General features: G+C 67.0%; 1 protein-coding gene across 1 annotated transcript; it reads left to right on the forward strand.

The window, feature by feature from the left end:
• The first annotated feature begins 7,773 nt into the window (after positions 1-7,773).
• SBK1 (SH3 domain binding kinase 1) lies at positions 7,774-10,224 on the forward strand. The gene is made up of 3 exons (XM_061993765.1): positions 7,774-7,981; positions 8,085-8,287; positions 9,372-10,224. Exons 1-3 carry the CDS (start codon positions 7,786-7,788, stop codon positions 10,155-10,157), a joined length of 1,185 nt encoding a protein of 394 aa, XP_061849749.1. The 5' UTR covers positions 7,774-7,785; the 3' UTR covers positions 10,158-10,224.
• Positions 10,225-12,870: the final 2,646 nt, after the last annotated feature.

Genomic DNA, 12,870 nt, shown 5'->3' on the forward strand with positions numbered 1-12,870 from the left:
GCCTGTGTCCTGGTGACACAGCTCTGCCCCATCTCCCACGTCGTGCCTGTTCCCAGCAGCTCTCAGATGCTCTCCTGCACCATGCCACTGCTTTCCTAACTCCACAGAGCCTGGTCTGAGCACCCGTCCAGCACCCATCCAGCCTGCCCTGACTTGGTGGGTCACTGGGCTCTGGTGACACAGGGAATGGTGTTTCTCCTCTCGTGCCACGTCAATGCCCCAGTCCCAGTGGGCATCATCCATACCCAGGGCATCTGAGCCACGGGTGCCAGGGGCTGTGGCAGGACCCGTGGTGGGGAGTGGGATCGAGGGGACTGGCAAGCGCTCATCAGCCACACACAGAAGAGCCCCGTGCCCCAGGTGGCTGCTGGATGGGAGAAGGGTGGCAATGGCACAGCAGTGCCTGGCACTAAATTAGAGAGAAGTGTCAGAGTGTGATTCACCCTCTTGCTTAAAGTCATTCATAAAAAGGCTAATTGTTCCATGTGCTAAAGCAGGAGCAGGTTAGAGCCGGCAGTGAGTCAGCGGCGATGGCTCCCCTGCCCTCCCTGGCAAGGGGGGCTCAGGGGGCAGCAGTCCAGCAGAGCAGGCACAGCCCATGCTGTGCATGGCAACGACCCACCACTCCCCTCAGAGTGTGGGGCAGCCCCATGGCTGTGGATCAGCTCATTGTGGGTGCAAAGGGATGTGGTGTCCAGCAAAGAGCCAAGGGAGCCCCAGGGCAAAGCATGGTCTGTGTGTGTGGAGATGTCCCTGCTCAGTCCTGTGAGCTGAGCTGGGAAGAGTGGCGATGCCCAGGACGCATCAGCACCATGGTGCCAACTCCTCACCTTCCCCCAGAGAGCTGCCACCAACCCTGGGCTGAAGGGGCCGGGCTCTGGCATCGCTTGCTGAAGGCACAGCTGCCCCCTGCCCATGCCAAAGCAACCCCTCCATTCCTGAGTGTGTGTGGGAAACCTCCTGCCTGGCACGTGTTTGGGAGCAGCACTTCAGAGGGGGAGCTGGGCATGGCCTGTGCCACAGTGGGCATCACCTGAGCTATGGTGAGCATCACCTGAGCTATGGTTGGCATGGCCTGTGCCATGGTAGGCAATGGGTGTGCCATGGTGAGCATTGGTTGTGCTATGGTGAGCGTTGGTTGTGCAGTGGTGGGCATTCCCTGTGCCATGGTGAGCATTGGCTGTGCTATGGTGGGCATCACCTACTCTGAAGGAGAAGAAATAAAAAGCCCTGGAAGGCAGGGGGTGCAGGTGCCGGGGACCCTGCTGACAGAGGGCTGTGGGGGGGTAAGGGCACGGCGGCCACACAGCGCCGGTGCGGGGGGTCCCAGACGTTCCGTGCGTGGACTGTCGGGGTCCCCTTTGCTGCACGCGGGGGTGAGCGGGGTGCGGAAGGGGCGAGGACGCCGATGTCCGCGGGGTCGCGGTGCGGGTGACCCCCGCGCGTCCCGGTGCTGAGGAGCCGCTCCCCGCCCCCGGCTGCACCGGAGGCTCAGCCCCCCCCCGCGGCCGCCGTGCCGGTGCTGGGGGGCCGTGGGGCTGTCCGAGGCTGGCGGGCGGCTCCCGCATCCCCCCCGCGCCCGCGGGCACGGCACGGCACGGCGCGGCACGGCACGGCACAGCCCCCCCGGCCGCGGTGCCGTCGGCGGAGGCGCGGGGCGGTGCCGGCGGCGGGCGGAGCGCGGGGCGGGGCGGGGGGCGGCCCTGCCGGGGGGCGGGGGGGGGCCCGCGCTCCGCTCCGCTCCGCTCCGCTCCGCTCCTTGGCGGCGGCGGGGCCGCGGCATGAGCCCGGCGGGGCGGGCGGCGGCGGGGGGCGGCGGCGGCTCCTCTCCCGCCGCGGACGGGGCGCGGCGGTTGGTCCCACCGGTAAGGCGGCGGCTCGGGGAGGGGGACACGCACACACGGGGGGGGTCGCCCGCGCCGGTACCGGCCGCGCCTTTGTGGCGGGGCCGCCCTTTGTCTGCCCGCACGGCGCGGGGAGGGGGCGGCGTGGGACCGCGGCGGGTCCCCGCCGGCCGAAATAACCGTCACGGTACAGCCGGGGCTCCGGGATGGGTGGATGGGTGGATGGGTGGGTGGGTGGGTGGGTGGATGGATGGCGGGGTGGGGGTCGCTCCCCGCAGAGCTCGGCGCGGGGGGCAGGGGGGGATCAGCGGGCGATGACAGCGGGTGCTGCCCCTCGGGGCGGCGGGTCCCGCCGGCAGCGGCCGCCCGGTGCCGGGTCCCTTCCCTGCCCCCGGCCCTGCGGCGGAGCGGACCGGAGGAGTTTGTGCCTGGGCGAAGATGGAGCCGGGGGCTGGGGCGGCAGCGAGGAGGGGGCCGTGTCCCCGGCGCCGGTTCCCGAGGGAGGAGAGGGGTCCCGGCGAAGCGGGCGGGGGGAGGTGTCTGAAGGACGCACCGAAATGGAGCGCGGTTGGAGGCAGGGAGCGGGGAGGGGAGAGCGGGAGAGAGGTTGCCTCGGGGGCAGCTCAGGCCATCTCCCCTTGTCATCTCCTCTCGTCACCTCCCCTCGTCATGCCCCTTCGCCTCCCCTCGCCGCCGGCACGGTGCGGGCACGGGAGCCGGCCGCCAGCCCGCGCCAGCCTCTCTCCGGCTGCGGCTCGGCAACGAGGAGCGTGACCCACTTTCCTCCAGGTCCGGCCTCGCTGGCGCCGGTGGCCGCGGGCGGGCGATGCCACGGCCGGGAGTCCTGCGGCAGCGCGGGGCCGGGTGAGCGGCGGCGGGGGTCGCTTGGCTCTCGGTACCCCCCTGCGCCGGGGCTGCCGCCTGCCGGAGCCCTGAGCCGGCGTGGCCGGCAGCGGGCCGTGGCCGTGCCCTGCCCGGGGCGCTGCGGGGCGAGGCGGGGCGGAGCTGGGGGCATCGCGCCGGGGGGGAGCCGGGGCCGAGGCGCGGTGATGCTCGGGTGCGGGGTTGAGCGGCTCCGGCCATGGGCGTCCCGGGCGGGGTGGGACACAGCCCCGGTGCACCTAAAGGCCGCGGAACCCCGTCGTTGGGGTCGGGCTGGGCTGTTTCCAGGGCCCCGGGAGCAGCGAGAGCGCCGCGGGACCGCCGGCCGTGCTGCGGGCACCGGGCGGGTGCGGGGCCGGGGCCGCCCGGCGCGTTTGTCTTTGCAGATCCCAAACGTGCGGCGCTGCCGGCGCTCGCTGGGAGAGTTTTTGGGAGGGAGATGATGACAGGCTGATGAAACCAATCAAACAATGAAGTAATCATAAATCCCCCGTGCTGGCGGCGAGGCACGGCCGGGGCGGGAGGAGCTGAGGTCCCGCCGAACCCATCCTGCTCCCGGCAAAACAACCCGGGGGGCCGGTGCACCGAGTCGGGGCTGATGGTCTGTGCAGCCCAGGGCAGGGAGAATCCTGCTGTAGCCCCAGCAGAGCGATGGCGAGGGGATGAGATGAGGGTGGGAGGGGAGAGCGGCTGCAGCCCCTCTTGCTGTCAGAGGAGAGAGCCCAGGCGCTGCTTTGGTTCCACTTCCCAAATCTGCCTGTGAAAGCTGAATGCTGGGGAGTGAGGGGAAAGGCTGAAGCAGCTTGTCACAGGCTCACAGCCTGTGGGTGATGGGTTGTGCCCTGGGGGATGCTACGGATGGGTGTGTGGGGCCTGAGCCTGCCCCGTGTCCCTGCCACACACCGGGAACCCGCCCGTTCCAGGGTGTTTGCCGGCTTTGCTGAAGCTGATCTGGGTACCAGGCAGTCTGTTGTGGTCTCAGCAAGGAGCTGGTATCTCTGGATAACTGTGACTTCAGTGTGGAGAAGTGTCCCAGACTGGGAGCACTGGGGAGTGCTTCGGCAGAGGTTTGGTGCTGGTTCAGGCTGCTGGAGCAAGTGGCTCTCAAGCACCTCCCAGCCCCTATCCCACCACCACAGAGCTGGCAGGAGGACGAGGAGACGTGTCCCATCTCCCCTTTTGGCTCTTGGGGTGCTGTGGCTGCTCCTCCTGGGTCGCAGGGTGCTGGCAGAGGGGCTGCTCCCACGCCGCTGCCCACCTGCAGCCGCGGGACGGATGCCCTGTGCCACGCACGAGCGGCTTGGCACGGCCCCAGGGCTGTGTGTGGACCCTCTCCCTGCGTGTGTTTTGCTGGTTTTGGTGGGGTCCAGCTGGAGGACGTCTGGATACACCAGGTATCCGTGGCTCTGAGCCTCGGGGAGGTGCCTGTCCCCGTGGAGACGTCGGCCTCGTTAGGGGAAGGTGCCTTTGCCACCCTCCCTGGGCACTGCCGTGCTGCTGCCCTCGGGGAGCGATGCTCAGCCGTGTGCAGGAGATGAGACGGTGTCCCCAGAACGGGGTCAGGCAGGCAGGGAGGCAGCAGAGGCTGGAAATGGAGCAGGGTGCTGGGCAGCACCGGGGTGACCCAAGAGCTCGCTTAGAAACGACTCTGCTGCTTCAGTTGGGGGTTTGGGGGGGGAGATTTGGGAGCCAGGGTTGCAGAAGAAGTGACCCCTCTCCTGATGGGTTCCCTGGGCTGGGGGGCCGGCGGTGCTACCCGCTAATAGCCAGCGCTGATTACACCCTAATTAACGAGCACGCTGCTGTGATAGCGAACCCCGCAGCGGCGGGAGGGATGGGGATGGGGATGGGGATGGGGATGGGGATGGGGATGGGGATGGGGGGAAACAAAGCTCTGCCGACAGCACGTGGTGCAGAGCAGCGTGTGCCTGCGCCCGCCCCGCTCAGGCTCCTTCTCATTTCGCCTCTTTCCGAAGGGAAATCCGGGTCTTGTGCAGCCCCCAGCCCTGTCCTGCGGGGCTTTTCCCTTTGTCTTCCCAATCCCTTGTCCCGGAGTGTCCTGGCCCCTCACTGGGCTCCCGGCGACTCCTTTTCCTTTGACCCCCCGCTCAGATGTGGCCGGAGGGTGTTTTCTCCCCCTTCCCCTCTGCGTCTCCAGCTGCTTGGTGCCTGGGGCAGCTCTCTCGGGTGGCCTCTGCTCCTCTCAACGAGCTGCTAATGAGTTTGCAATTACTTATTGGCAGAGCCGATGCGCTCTGGGCAGGGGAAGGCAGTGCTGGGTTGGCAGCCCCAGTGCCCGTTGTGGATATAGGACCTTCTCCTCTTCTTCCTCCTCCTCCTCCTCTTCTTCCTCCCGGGAGCTGCGTCGGGGATGGAGCCGGGGAGATTCGGGGAGAGGAGCAGCAGCTGCCGATGGGAGACAAGTGGCTGCCTATAAATACCTGCCAGGGAGTGAGGAAGAGGTGGGTGGATTATCCTCCTCACTCAATGAGATAAATTGTTCTGAAGCTTAAACACAGAACAATTTCAGTCTGAATAGTAGGAGAAAGGGTTGAGGACGTGGAGCTGACGGCACCGAGTCCTGCGGGGAGCGGCGGGTCCCGCTGCTGCCCCTCTGCTCTCGCCTTGTGCTGAGATGTGTGTTGCTCCTCCCTGCTGTCAAAAGCTCCTTCACCAAGGCCTGAATCCGCTGAGCTGAGGCCCCTGTGCTGGGAGGGGGTTTTGGCTCCTCTGCCCCAGTGCCTCGGGGCTGTGCAGGAGAGGAGCTGCACAGGAGCAGGAGAGGAGCTGTGTGCTGCGAAGGGGCCCCGGTGCTGCTCTGGTTTGACCTGGCCTGGCACATGGCTGCACTGCTGGTTGTGTTGGTGTGACTGGCACAGGCTGAGGACGCTGGACCTCAGCCCCTGCCATGCCAGGCTGGCAGCATCTCCCTCTCCCCAAACCCAGGGCAGGGATTGTGCCCCTGTGCTGGGCCCTGGAGAGGCTGCAGCTCCAGGGCTGTGCTCAGTGCTGGGGGACAGAGGGACACTGAGGGGCTGCAGCGTGGCCAGAGCCGGGCAGGGAGCTGGGGAAGGGGCTGGAGCACAGGGGTGCTGGGGAGGGGCTGAGGGAATGGGGGTGCTGAGCCTGGAGAAGAGGAGGCTGATGGCAGCCAGCAGCACTCTCTGACACTCCCTGCCAGAAGGCTGCAGGGAGCTGGGGGTCAGTCTCAGGACACGAGGCAATGGGCAGTTGCTGGTTGACAAGGAGCTGCCTGGAAAACCCAACAGATTTATCCAAGGGATAAAAGCAAACAGAGCTGGGGATCAGCCCTTCCCCTCCTGCCTCCCATCCCACCGACAGGGTTTTATCCTCACACCACAACTTTGCAGGCTGCAGTCATTGTACCAGTCCATTAAGAGCCATTGATGAGTGTGATTTGTAAACCCAAGTGTAGACAGGATCCTCCTTGCAGGATGCTGGGAGCTTGTTTTTCAGTCATGTCTCCACCGAGCTGCTGCGCTGATCCACCTCCAGCTCCAGCACCCAGACGTTGACGGTGCTCCTCTTCCAATGAGGCGCCCGGGGATGAGCTGCTGGGGAGATGGGATGAGTCAAGCTGTTACATTTTTGGAACACCATCATGTTGAAGTTCCTTTTGCTATTTTTTACCCAACTTCCCAGGAAAAAAAAAAAAAACCTAAAAGGAAGAAGCTGAGCTGTGCTTTGGGATGAGAAGGGAGAGGGGGAGCTCGGGCTCAGGCTGGGCAGGACCCTCGTGGGTTGGGCAGGACCCTCACCCCGGGCTGCTGTGGGTGCTTTGTGGGTGCCTCTGGGGCTTCTGGCCCAGTTTGGGGTGGCTGTTACGTGCTTGCTGTGGCACAGGGCTCAGGAGGTGTTTGGAAGGCAGTGAGCCCACAGCACCCACACCATGGCCCTGCACACCCGCGCTCAGTCCCAGCACAAGTCAGGGCCCTGGGGGCTGTCCTGGAGGCCAGTGGGATTAATTTGGAGGGGGAGCTTTATTTCCCCCTCCCTGGTGAGACAACACATTAAACAAATCTAAATATAAACCAGCTCTGGTTTGGCTGCTGCTCCCTGAGCTATGTCAATCCACTACAGCCTCAAAAGCAGATTTATCCACCCAGGGACCCACTGGGGCCCGTGTCCCTGCTCGAGGTTTGTGCTCCTGTGGCTGCTGACGGTGTGGGCCTCTGGGCTTGTGCCTGTGAGGCTGGTGGTGGGTGATGCAGCAGTGCCCTGAAGACACCAGAGCAGATCCTGGGCAGGTTTTCTGGCTTGGCTCTCGTTGTGGAGATGGCCAGGGCGAGGAAAAGCTTCCACTAGTTTGTCCTGGTGCAGGGGAGAGGGGATGTGATGGATGGTCAGCAGTAAGTGGTGGAGCCATTTGGCGTCAGGTTGCCCCAGGGGAGGCTGAGGCTGGAGCTGAGGCACAACTGTTTCCCTGAGAGGGGTGTGAGCCCCTGTGCCAGGCTGCCCAGGGAGCTGGGGGAGTGCCCAGCCCTGGAGGGACCCCAAAGGCGTGGAGCTGAGGTGCTGAGGGCTGTGGGTCAGTGCTGGGCTGGGCAGGGTGAGGGCAGGGCTGGGACTGCAGCAGCTCAAAGAGCTTTTCCAGCCCAAAGGATTCTGTGATTTGCTTCAGCAGCGCTGTGTCCCGCTCGCTGCCTGTGCCAGAGGGTGCTCTCAAAGGCAGGAGGCTGCAGAGGACAAGACCCTCTCCCAGGGTCCCCAGTGGGGATGTGGCAGCAGTGGGGAGCCCCAGACAGCCTCAGCCCTTGTCCTGCAAGGTGCCTGTGAACACACCAGGGCTGAGACACCATCTGTGTGTGTCCCCACGTCCCTCCCCTCCTGGCACAGCCACACCCCGAGCCCTCACACATCCCCCCGTGTCACAGGGGCTGCTGCACCCCCTGTGTGTCCTCTGCAGGGCCCCGGGGCTGGCAGCCTGTGTGTGCCTGGGCTCCGCTCAGCCCGGGCTGGGTGGGGATGAGGCGGGGTGCAGGGGCTTTGCAGCAGCCCCCCGCCAGCGCTGCCTCCCCCTGTCCCTTGCAGCGCAGCCATGAGCGTGGGCTCGCTTGAGCAGGAGCCGGCGCGCAAGCTGGCGTGCTGCGGGGTGCCGCTCATCACCGAGGACATGCAGGCGCTGGCCATCCGCACGCTCTCGGGCACCGACGTCACCAAGCACTACGAGCTCATCCGCGAGCTGGGCAAGGGCACCTACGGCAAGGTTGACCTGGTGTCCCACAAAAGCACAGGTGAGGGGGGCTGGGGGGAGGCCCCGGGAGACGCGGCCGCGCCGGGGGGAGGCTGCCGGGCACATCCTGTCCCCTCACGCCCCCCATCCCCTGCCCGCCGCAGGCACCAAGATGGCCCTGAAGTTCGTCAACAAGAGCAAGACGAAGCTGAAGAACTTCCTGCGGGAGTTCAGCATCACCAACACGCTCTCCTCCAGCCCCTTCATCATCAAGGTCTTCGACGTGGTGTTCGAGACCGAGGACTGCTACGTGTTCGCTCAGGAGTACGCGCCCGGCGGGGACCTGTTCGACATCATCCCGCCCCAGGTGGGACCCCCCGGGACCCCGGCGCGGCTGGGTGGGCCTGGGACACCCCTCAGCCATCCCCTGGAGGAACTGAGACCCAGCCCCTGTCCCCTGGGTGGACTGAGACCCATTGTTCATCCCTAAGGTGACCTAGGACCCGTCACCCTGGGTGGTCACCCTGTCCCAAGGGTGGTCTGAGACTCACCACAGACCCCTAGGGCAGCCTGAGACCTATCACTGTTCTCCTGGGGAACCTGAGACCCACCTCCCATCCCTGGGGTGCCCTGGGACCCATCACCCACCCCCTGGGAGCCCCCAGACCCACCTCCCACCCCTGCAATACCCTGGGACCCACCCCCCACCCCTTGGAAGCCCCCAGACCCACCTCCCATCCCTGGGATGCCCTGGGACCCATCACCCACCTCCTGGAAACCCCCAGACCCATCACTCACCCCCTGGGAGCCTCCAGACCCATCACCCACCCCTGGAATACCCTGGGACCCATCACCCACCCCCTGGAAACCCCCAGACCCACCTCCCATCCCTGGGATGCCCTGAGACCCATCTCCCACCCTCTGAGAGCCCCCAGACCCATCTCCCATCCCTGGGATGCCCTGGGACCCATCTCCCACCCTCTGAGAGCCCCCAGATCCACCTCCCATCCCTGGGGTACCCTGGTACCCACCACCCACCCCCAGGAGCCCCCAGACCCAGCTCCCATACCTGGGATGCCCTGAGACCCACCCCCCACCCCTTGGAAGCCCCCAGACCCATCTCTCATCCCTGGAATACCCTGGGACCCATCACCCACCCCCTGGGAGCCCCCAGACCCACCTCCCACCCCTGGGATGCCCTGAGACCCATCACCCACCTCCTGGAAACCCCCAGACCCATCTCCCACCCCCTGGGAGCCCCCAGACCCACCTCCCATCCCTAGGATGCCCTGAGACCTATCTCCCACCCTCTGAGAGCCCCCAGACCCATCTCCCATCCCTGGGATGCCCTGGGACCCACCCCCCACCCCTGGGAGCCCCCGGGCTGCTCCGTGGGGCCCCGCGGAGGGCCGGGCTGCGTGCGGGCAGCGCCTGAGGCCGTTCCCCCGCAGGTGGGTCTCCCCGAGGAGCTGGTGAAGCGCTGCGTGCAGCAGCTGGGCCTGGCCCTGGACTACATGCACAGCAAGAGCCTGGTGCACCGCGACATCAAGCCCGAGAACGTGCTGCTGTTCGACCGCGAGTGCCGCCGGGTGAAGCTGGCCGACTTCGGCATGACGCGCAAGGTGGGCTGCCGCGTGAAGCGCATCAGCGGCACCATCCCCTACACGGCGCCCGAGGTGTGCCAGGCCGGCCGCGCCGAGGGCTTCGCCGTGGACGCCAGCGTCGACGTCTGGGCTTTCGGGGTGCTCATCTTCTGCGTCCTCACCGGCAACTTCCCCTGGGAGGCGGCGGCGGCCTCGGACGCCTTCTTCGAGGAGTTCGTGCGGTGGCAGAAGGGGCGGCTGGCGGGGCTGCCCTCGCAGTGGCGGCGCTTCACCGACGGCGCCCTGCGCATGTTCCAGCGCCTCTTGGCGCTCGACCCCGAGAAGCGGTGCCCGGTCAAGGAGGTTTTTTACTTCCTCAAGTGCGACCTGATGAGCGAGGCGCGGCGCCGGCCGTCCTACCGCTCCCGCAAGCACGCCGGCGACAAGCTGCCGCCCGCGCCGCACCGCCACGACGCCGCCGCGCCCTGCACGCCCGCCCCGCTCAAGAGGACCGTGCTGACGGAAGGCAGCGGCGCCCCCCGAGCCGCCGAGCCCCCCGCGGGCCCCCCGGGCGCGGCCGCCAGGACAGACGCCCGCCAGGACAAGGGCAAAGGGCAGATGGTGTTGGCCACAGCCATAGAGATCTGCGTCTGACGGCGGCGCCTGGCGCCCCCTCCCCACTGCGCCCCCCCCGGCCCGGGGATGAGGATGAGGAGGATGATGAGGATGATGAGGATGGGGGGGGGGTGTTGCTCGTGGCTTGAGCCCATCCCCCGAAGCAAAAGAAAAGGAAGAAAGCCGAGGAGGGGAAGGACCAGGGTGACTGTGCCGCGGAGCGCTGGGGCGGGATCCCCGCCTGGCCCCGGCTCCTGCCGCCGCCACCACCCACAGACCCCCCGGGGCAGCGTGGGGAGGGGTCTCCTCAAGGCGCCGCCTGTGCCCCCACCGGCTCCCCCCCACCCCTGCTCGGCCCCGGGAAGGCCGATGACCCCGCGCGGTGGAGGAGGCCTTGGGGGGCAGGTCGGGAGGGTGAGGGTCTGCCCCCTTGCTCCCGTCCCTGCCCCGCCGGTGGGCACTGGGAGGGGATGGGGAGGTGGGAGCTGGGGGGTCGCCCCGGCCCCCCCGGCAGCCTCCCTGCTGCAGGAGACGCTGGCAGCCATCGATGTAGCAAGTGTCCCTGTCTGTGTGTTGTCGTGCGTCCCCGCAGCCCCCTGCCCTGCCCTGCCCCGCGGGGGTCGGGAGCCGGCGGGTGGGATGCCCGGGGCCGGGCCGGCTCTGCTCCGTGCCGTGTGCCCTTTGGCCCCTCTGCAGACTCTTTGTAGCCAGGGGCTGGAAAAGCTGCTGCTGGGGGATCTCCAGGCTGGTCTGCACAACCTGGGCAGCAGGGGAGGGGGCTCTGAGCAGCGTCCTCAAGGTCTGCAAGGTCTCCATCACCCCTCCGTGCTGTCACCCCTTCCCAAACCCCGATGACACCCCCCTCCCCCCCTCCCCGGGCCTGCCCGTGGCGAGGCAGGGGGGTGGCAGGAGCCGCTGGTGCCCCTTAGTGACGAGGTCATGGAGGGGGGGAGTGTGTAGGGGAGGGTGGGGGTGACAACTCCCCTCCTGGTTTCGGGCACCCAGGGCAGGGGGGAGGCTGGGGACACCCCAAGCTGGCAGCACCCGAGCCTTGGCACGGTTTGGGCTTGCGCCGCATCGGGTGGGTGCCGTGGGGACCCCCTCCCGTCCCCCCCAATCCCGCACAAAGGGCTATACCGCTCCTCAGCAGCAGCAGCAGCAGTTTACACAGCGGGCGGGCGCCCGGACGGCCCCGCCGCCGCCGCTGCCCCCTCCCCACCACCCCTCCCGTCCCCTCCCGTCCCCCCGCCCGCGGTGCCGGGGTCCAGGGCCCGGTGTAGAAGTAGCATTGCCCCGACGTAGAGACACTAGGCGCGGTTTTATCCTCCTTTTTGCCTTAGGTTCCCTCGATGTCCTCGATCTTTCGTGCAATAATGTAGATAAGGGGTCCCGGCCGCCCCGGGAGGGCTCGGCTGTCCCTGCCGCGGGGAGGGGGGGCTGTCCCGCGGGGTGGGGACGGGGCCCGCCTGTCCTTTCTGTTCCCGTCCCGGTTGCTGTGTTGGTAGGTTGTCGGGTGTTTCCTTGCGGTTCCCCGCGGCCGTGGGGCTCTGGCCGTGGGGCGGCTGTAGTGTCACAGACCTTACCTCAGTTCGTCACTGTTTGAAAAGGGTTCAAAAACAAACCACGACCGTAAGAGAAGACAAAAACAAAACCAAACCACGGTAAAATACAGAGTTATAAACGCCACACGAATCTCCTCCGTGCCCGGGAAGACTCTGCTTTAGAGAGAAATCAAACGTGCTGCTGTTCGTGCAGCCGCGGGGCTGGGCGGGGTGATGCTGCGGGCGGGGTGATGCTGCGGGCGGGGGGATGCTGCGGGCGGGGGGGGGATGCTGCGGGCGGGGGGGGGATGCTGCGGGCGGGGGGGGGATGCTGCGGCCGGGGGGGGATGCTGCGGCCGGGGGGGGATGCTGCGGCCGGGGGTCTCCCCCTGTGCCCAGCGGCTGTGGGAGGGAACGGGAGAGGCGAGGGGGGGGTCCGTGGCAGTACCCACGGGTGAGGGGCAGTTCCCTGCCCTCCCTGCAGCCCCCTCCCCAAGCAGCAGGGAGGGCTGGCTGCTGTATGCCAGCCACGTCCGCAGGCTAATTTCAATTTCCTGGTAATTATGCAAATGAATGTGGATTTAATTAAGGGCAGATTTCATTAAAACCTTCTTGGGGAAATGAGAAAGGGGGTGGGGGAGAGCGAGGAGGAGGCAGTGGAGATGAAGGCAGCGCTTGCCCCGGAAGGTAACGGGCTGCGGGGGATGCTGAGGGGGTGGTGAGGGGTCCCTCGGGAGCGGGGCAGGGGCTGTATGGGGCAGCGGCCGGGATAGGCACCGGGAAGATGCTCCCGCGGCCCCTGCGCTGCGTCCCCAAGCCCGCAGGAGCCGAGAGCCCGAGGCAGCGCAGCCTTTTCCCCACCCCCGTCCCCTCCCAGCAGGGCACGCGAAGCGTTTCTTTCATCGCACCTGACTGATGTGGCGCTTTTTTTTTCACTCTTCCCCAGTTAAAAATGTCGATTTTTGCGCCACCGAAGGCGCTGGGAAATCGGTGCCGTTGTCACCCGGCTGCGGCCGCAGGGCCCCGACCGTCCCCGCGCACGGACCGCGACGGAACCGCTGCGCTCGACGCCTCTGAGCCCCCGCTCGGGCTGCTCTCCCCCCAGCCGCCCTTAATTCAAAGCGAAACGGCTGATTTTATCCCGGCAAGGTCGGTGAGGGTCAGAGCCCGCCGGGGGCAGGGGGCTGCTGGGCTCCACGGGAAACCCTCTG

The sequence above is a fragment of the Colius striatus genome, chromosome 3 (genome assembly GCF_028858725.1).
Source record: "Colius striatus isolate bColStr4 chromosome 3, bColStr4.1.hap1, whole genome shotgun sequence".
In the NCBI taxonomy this organism is placed as follows: Eukaryota; Metazoa; Chordata; class Aves; order Coliiformes; family Coliidae; genus Colius; species Colius striatus.

Coding starts and splice junctions, on each gene's coding strand:
- SBK1 (XM_061993765.1), top strand. CDS start 7,786: ATGAGCGTGGGCTCGCTTGAGCAGGAGCCGGCGCGCAAGCTGGCGTGC. Junction 7,982..8,084: donor GGTGTCCCACAAAAGCACAG/GTGAGGGGGGCT, acceptor TGCCCGCCGCAG/GCACCAAGATGGCCCTGAAG. Junction 8,288..9,371: donor TCGACATCATCCCGCCCCAG/GTGGGACCCCCC, acceptor GTTCCCCCGCAG/GTGGGTCTCCCCGAGGAGCT.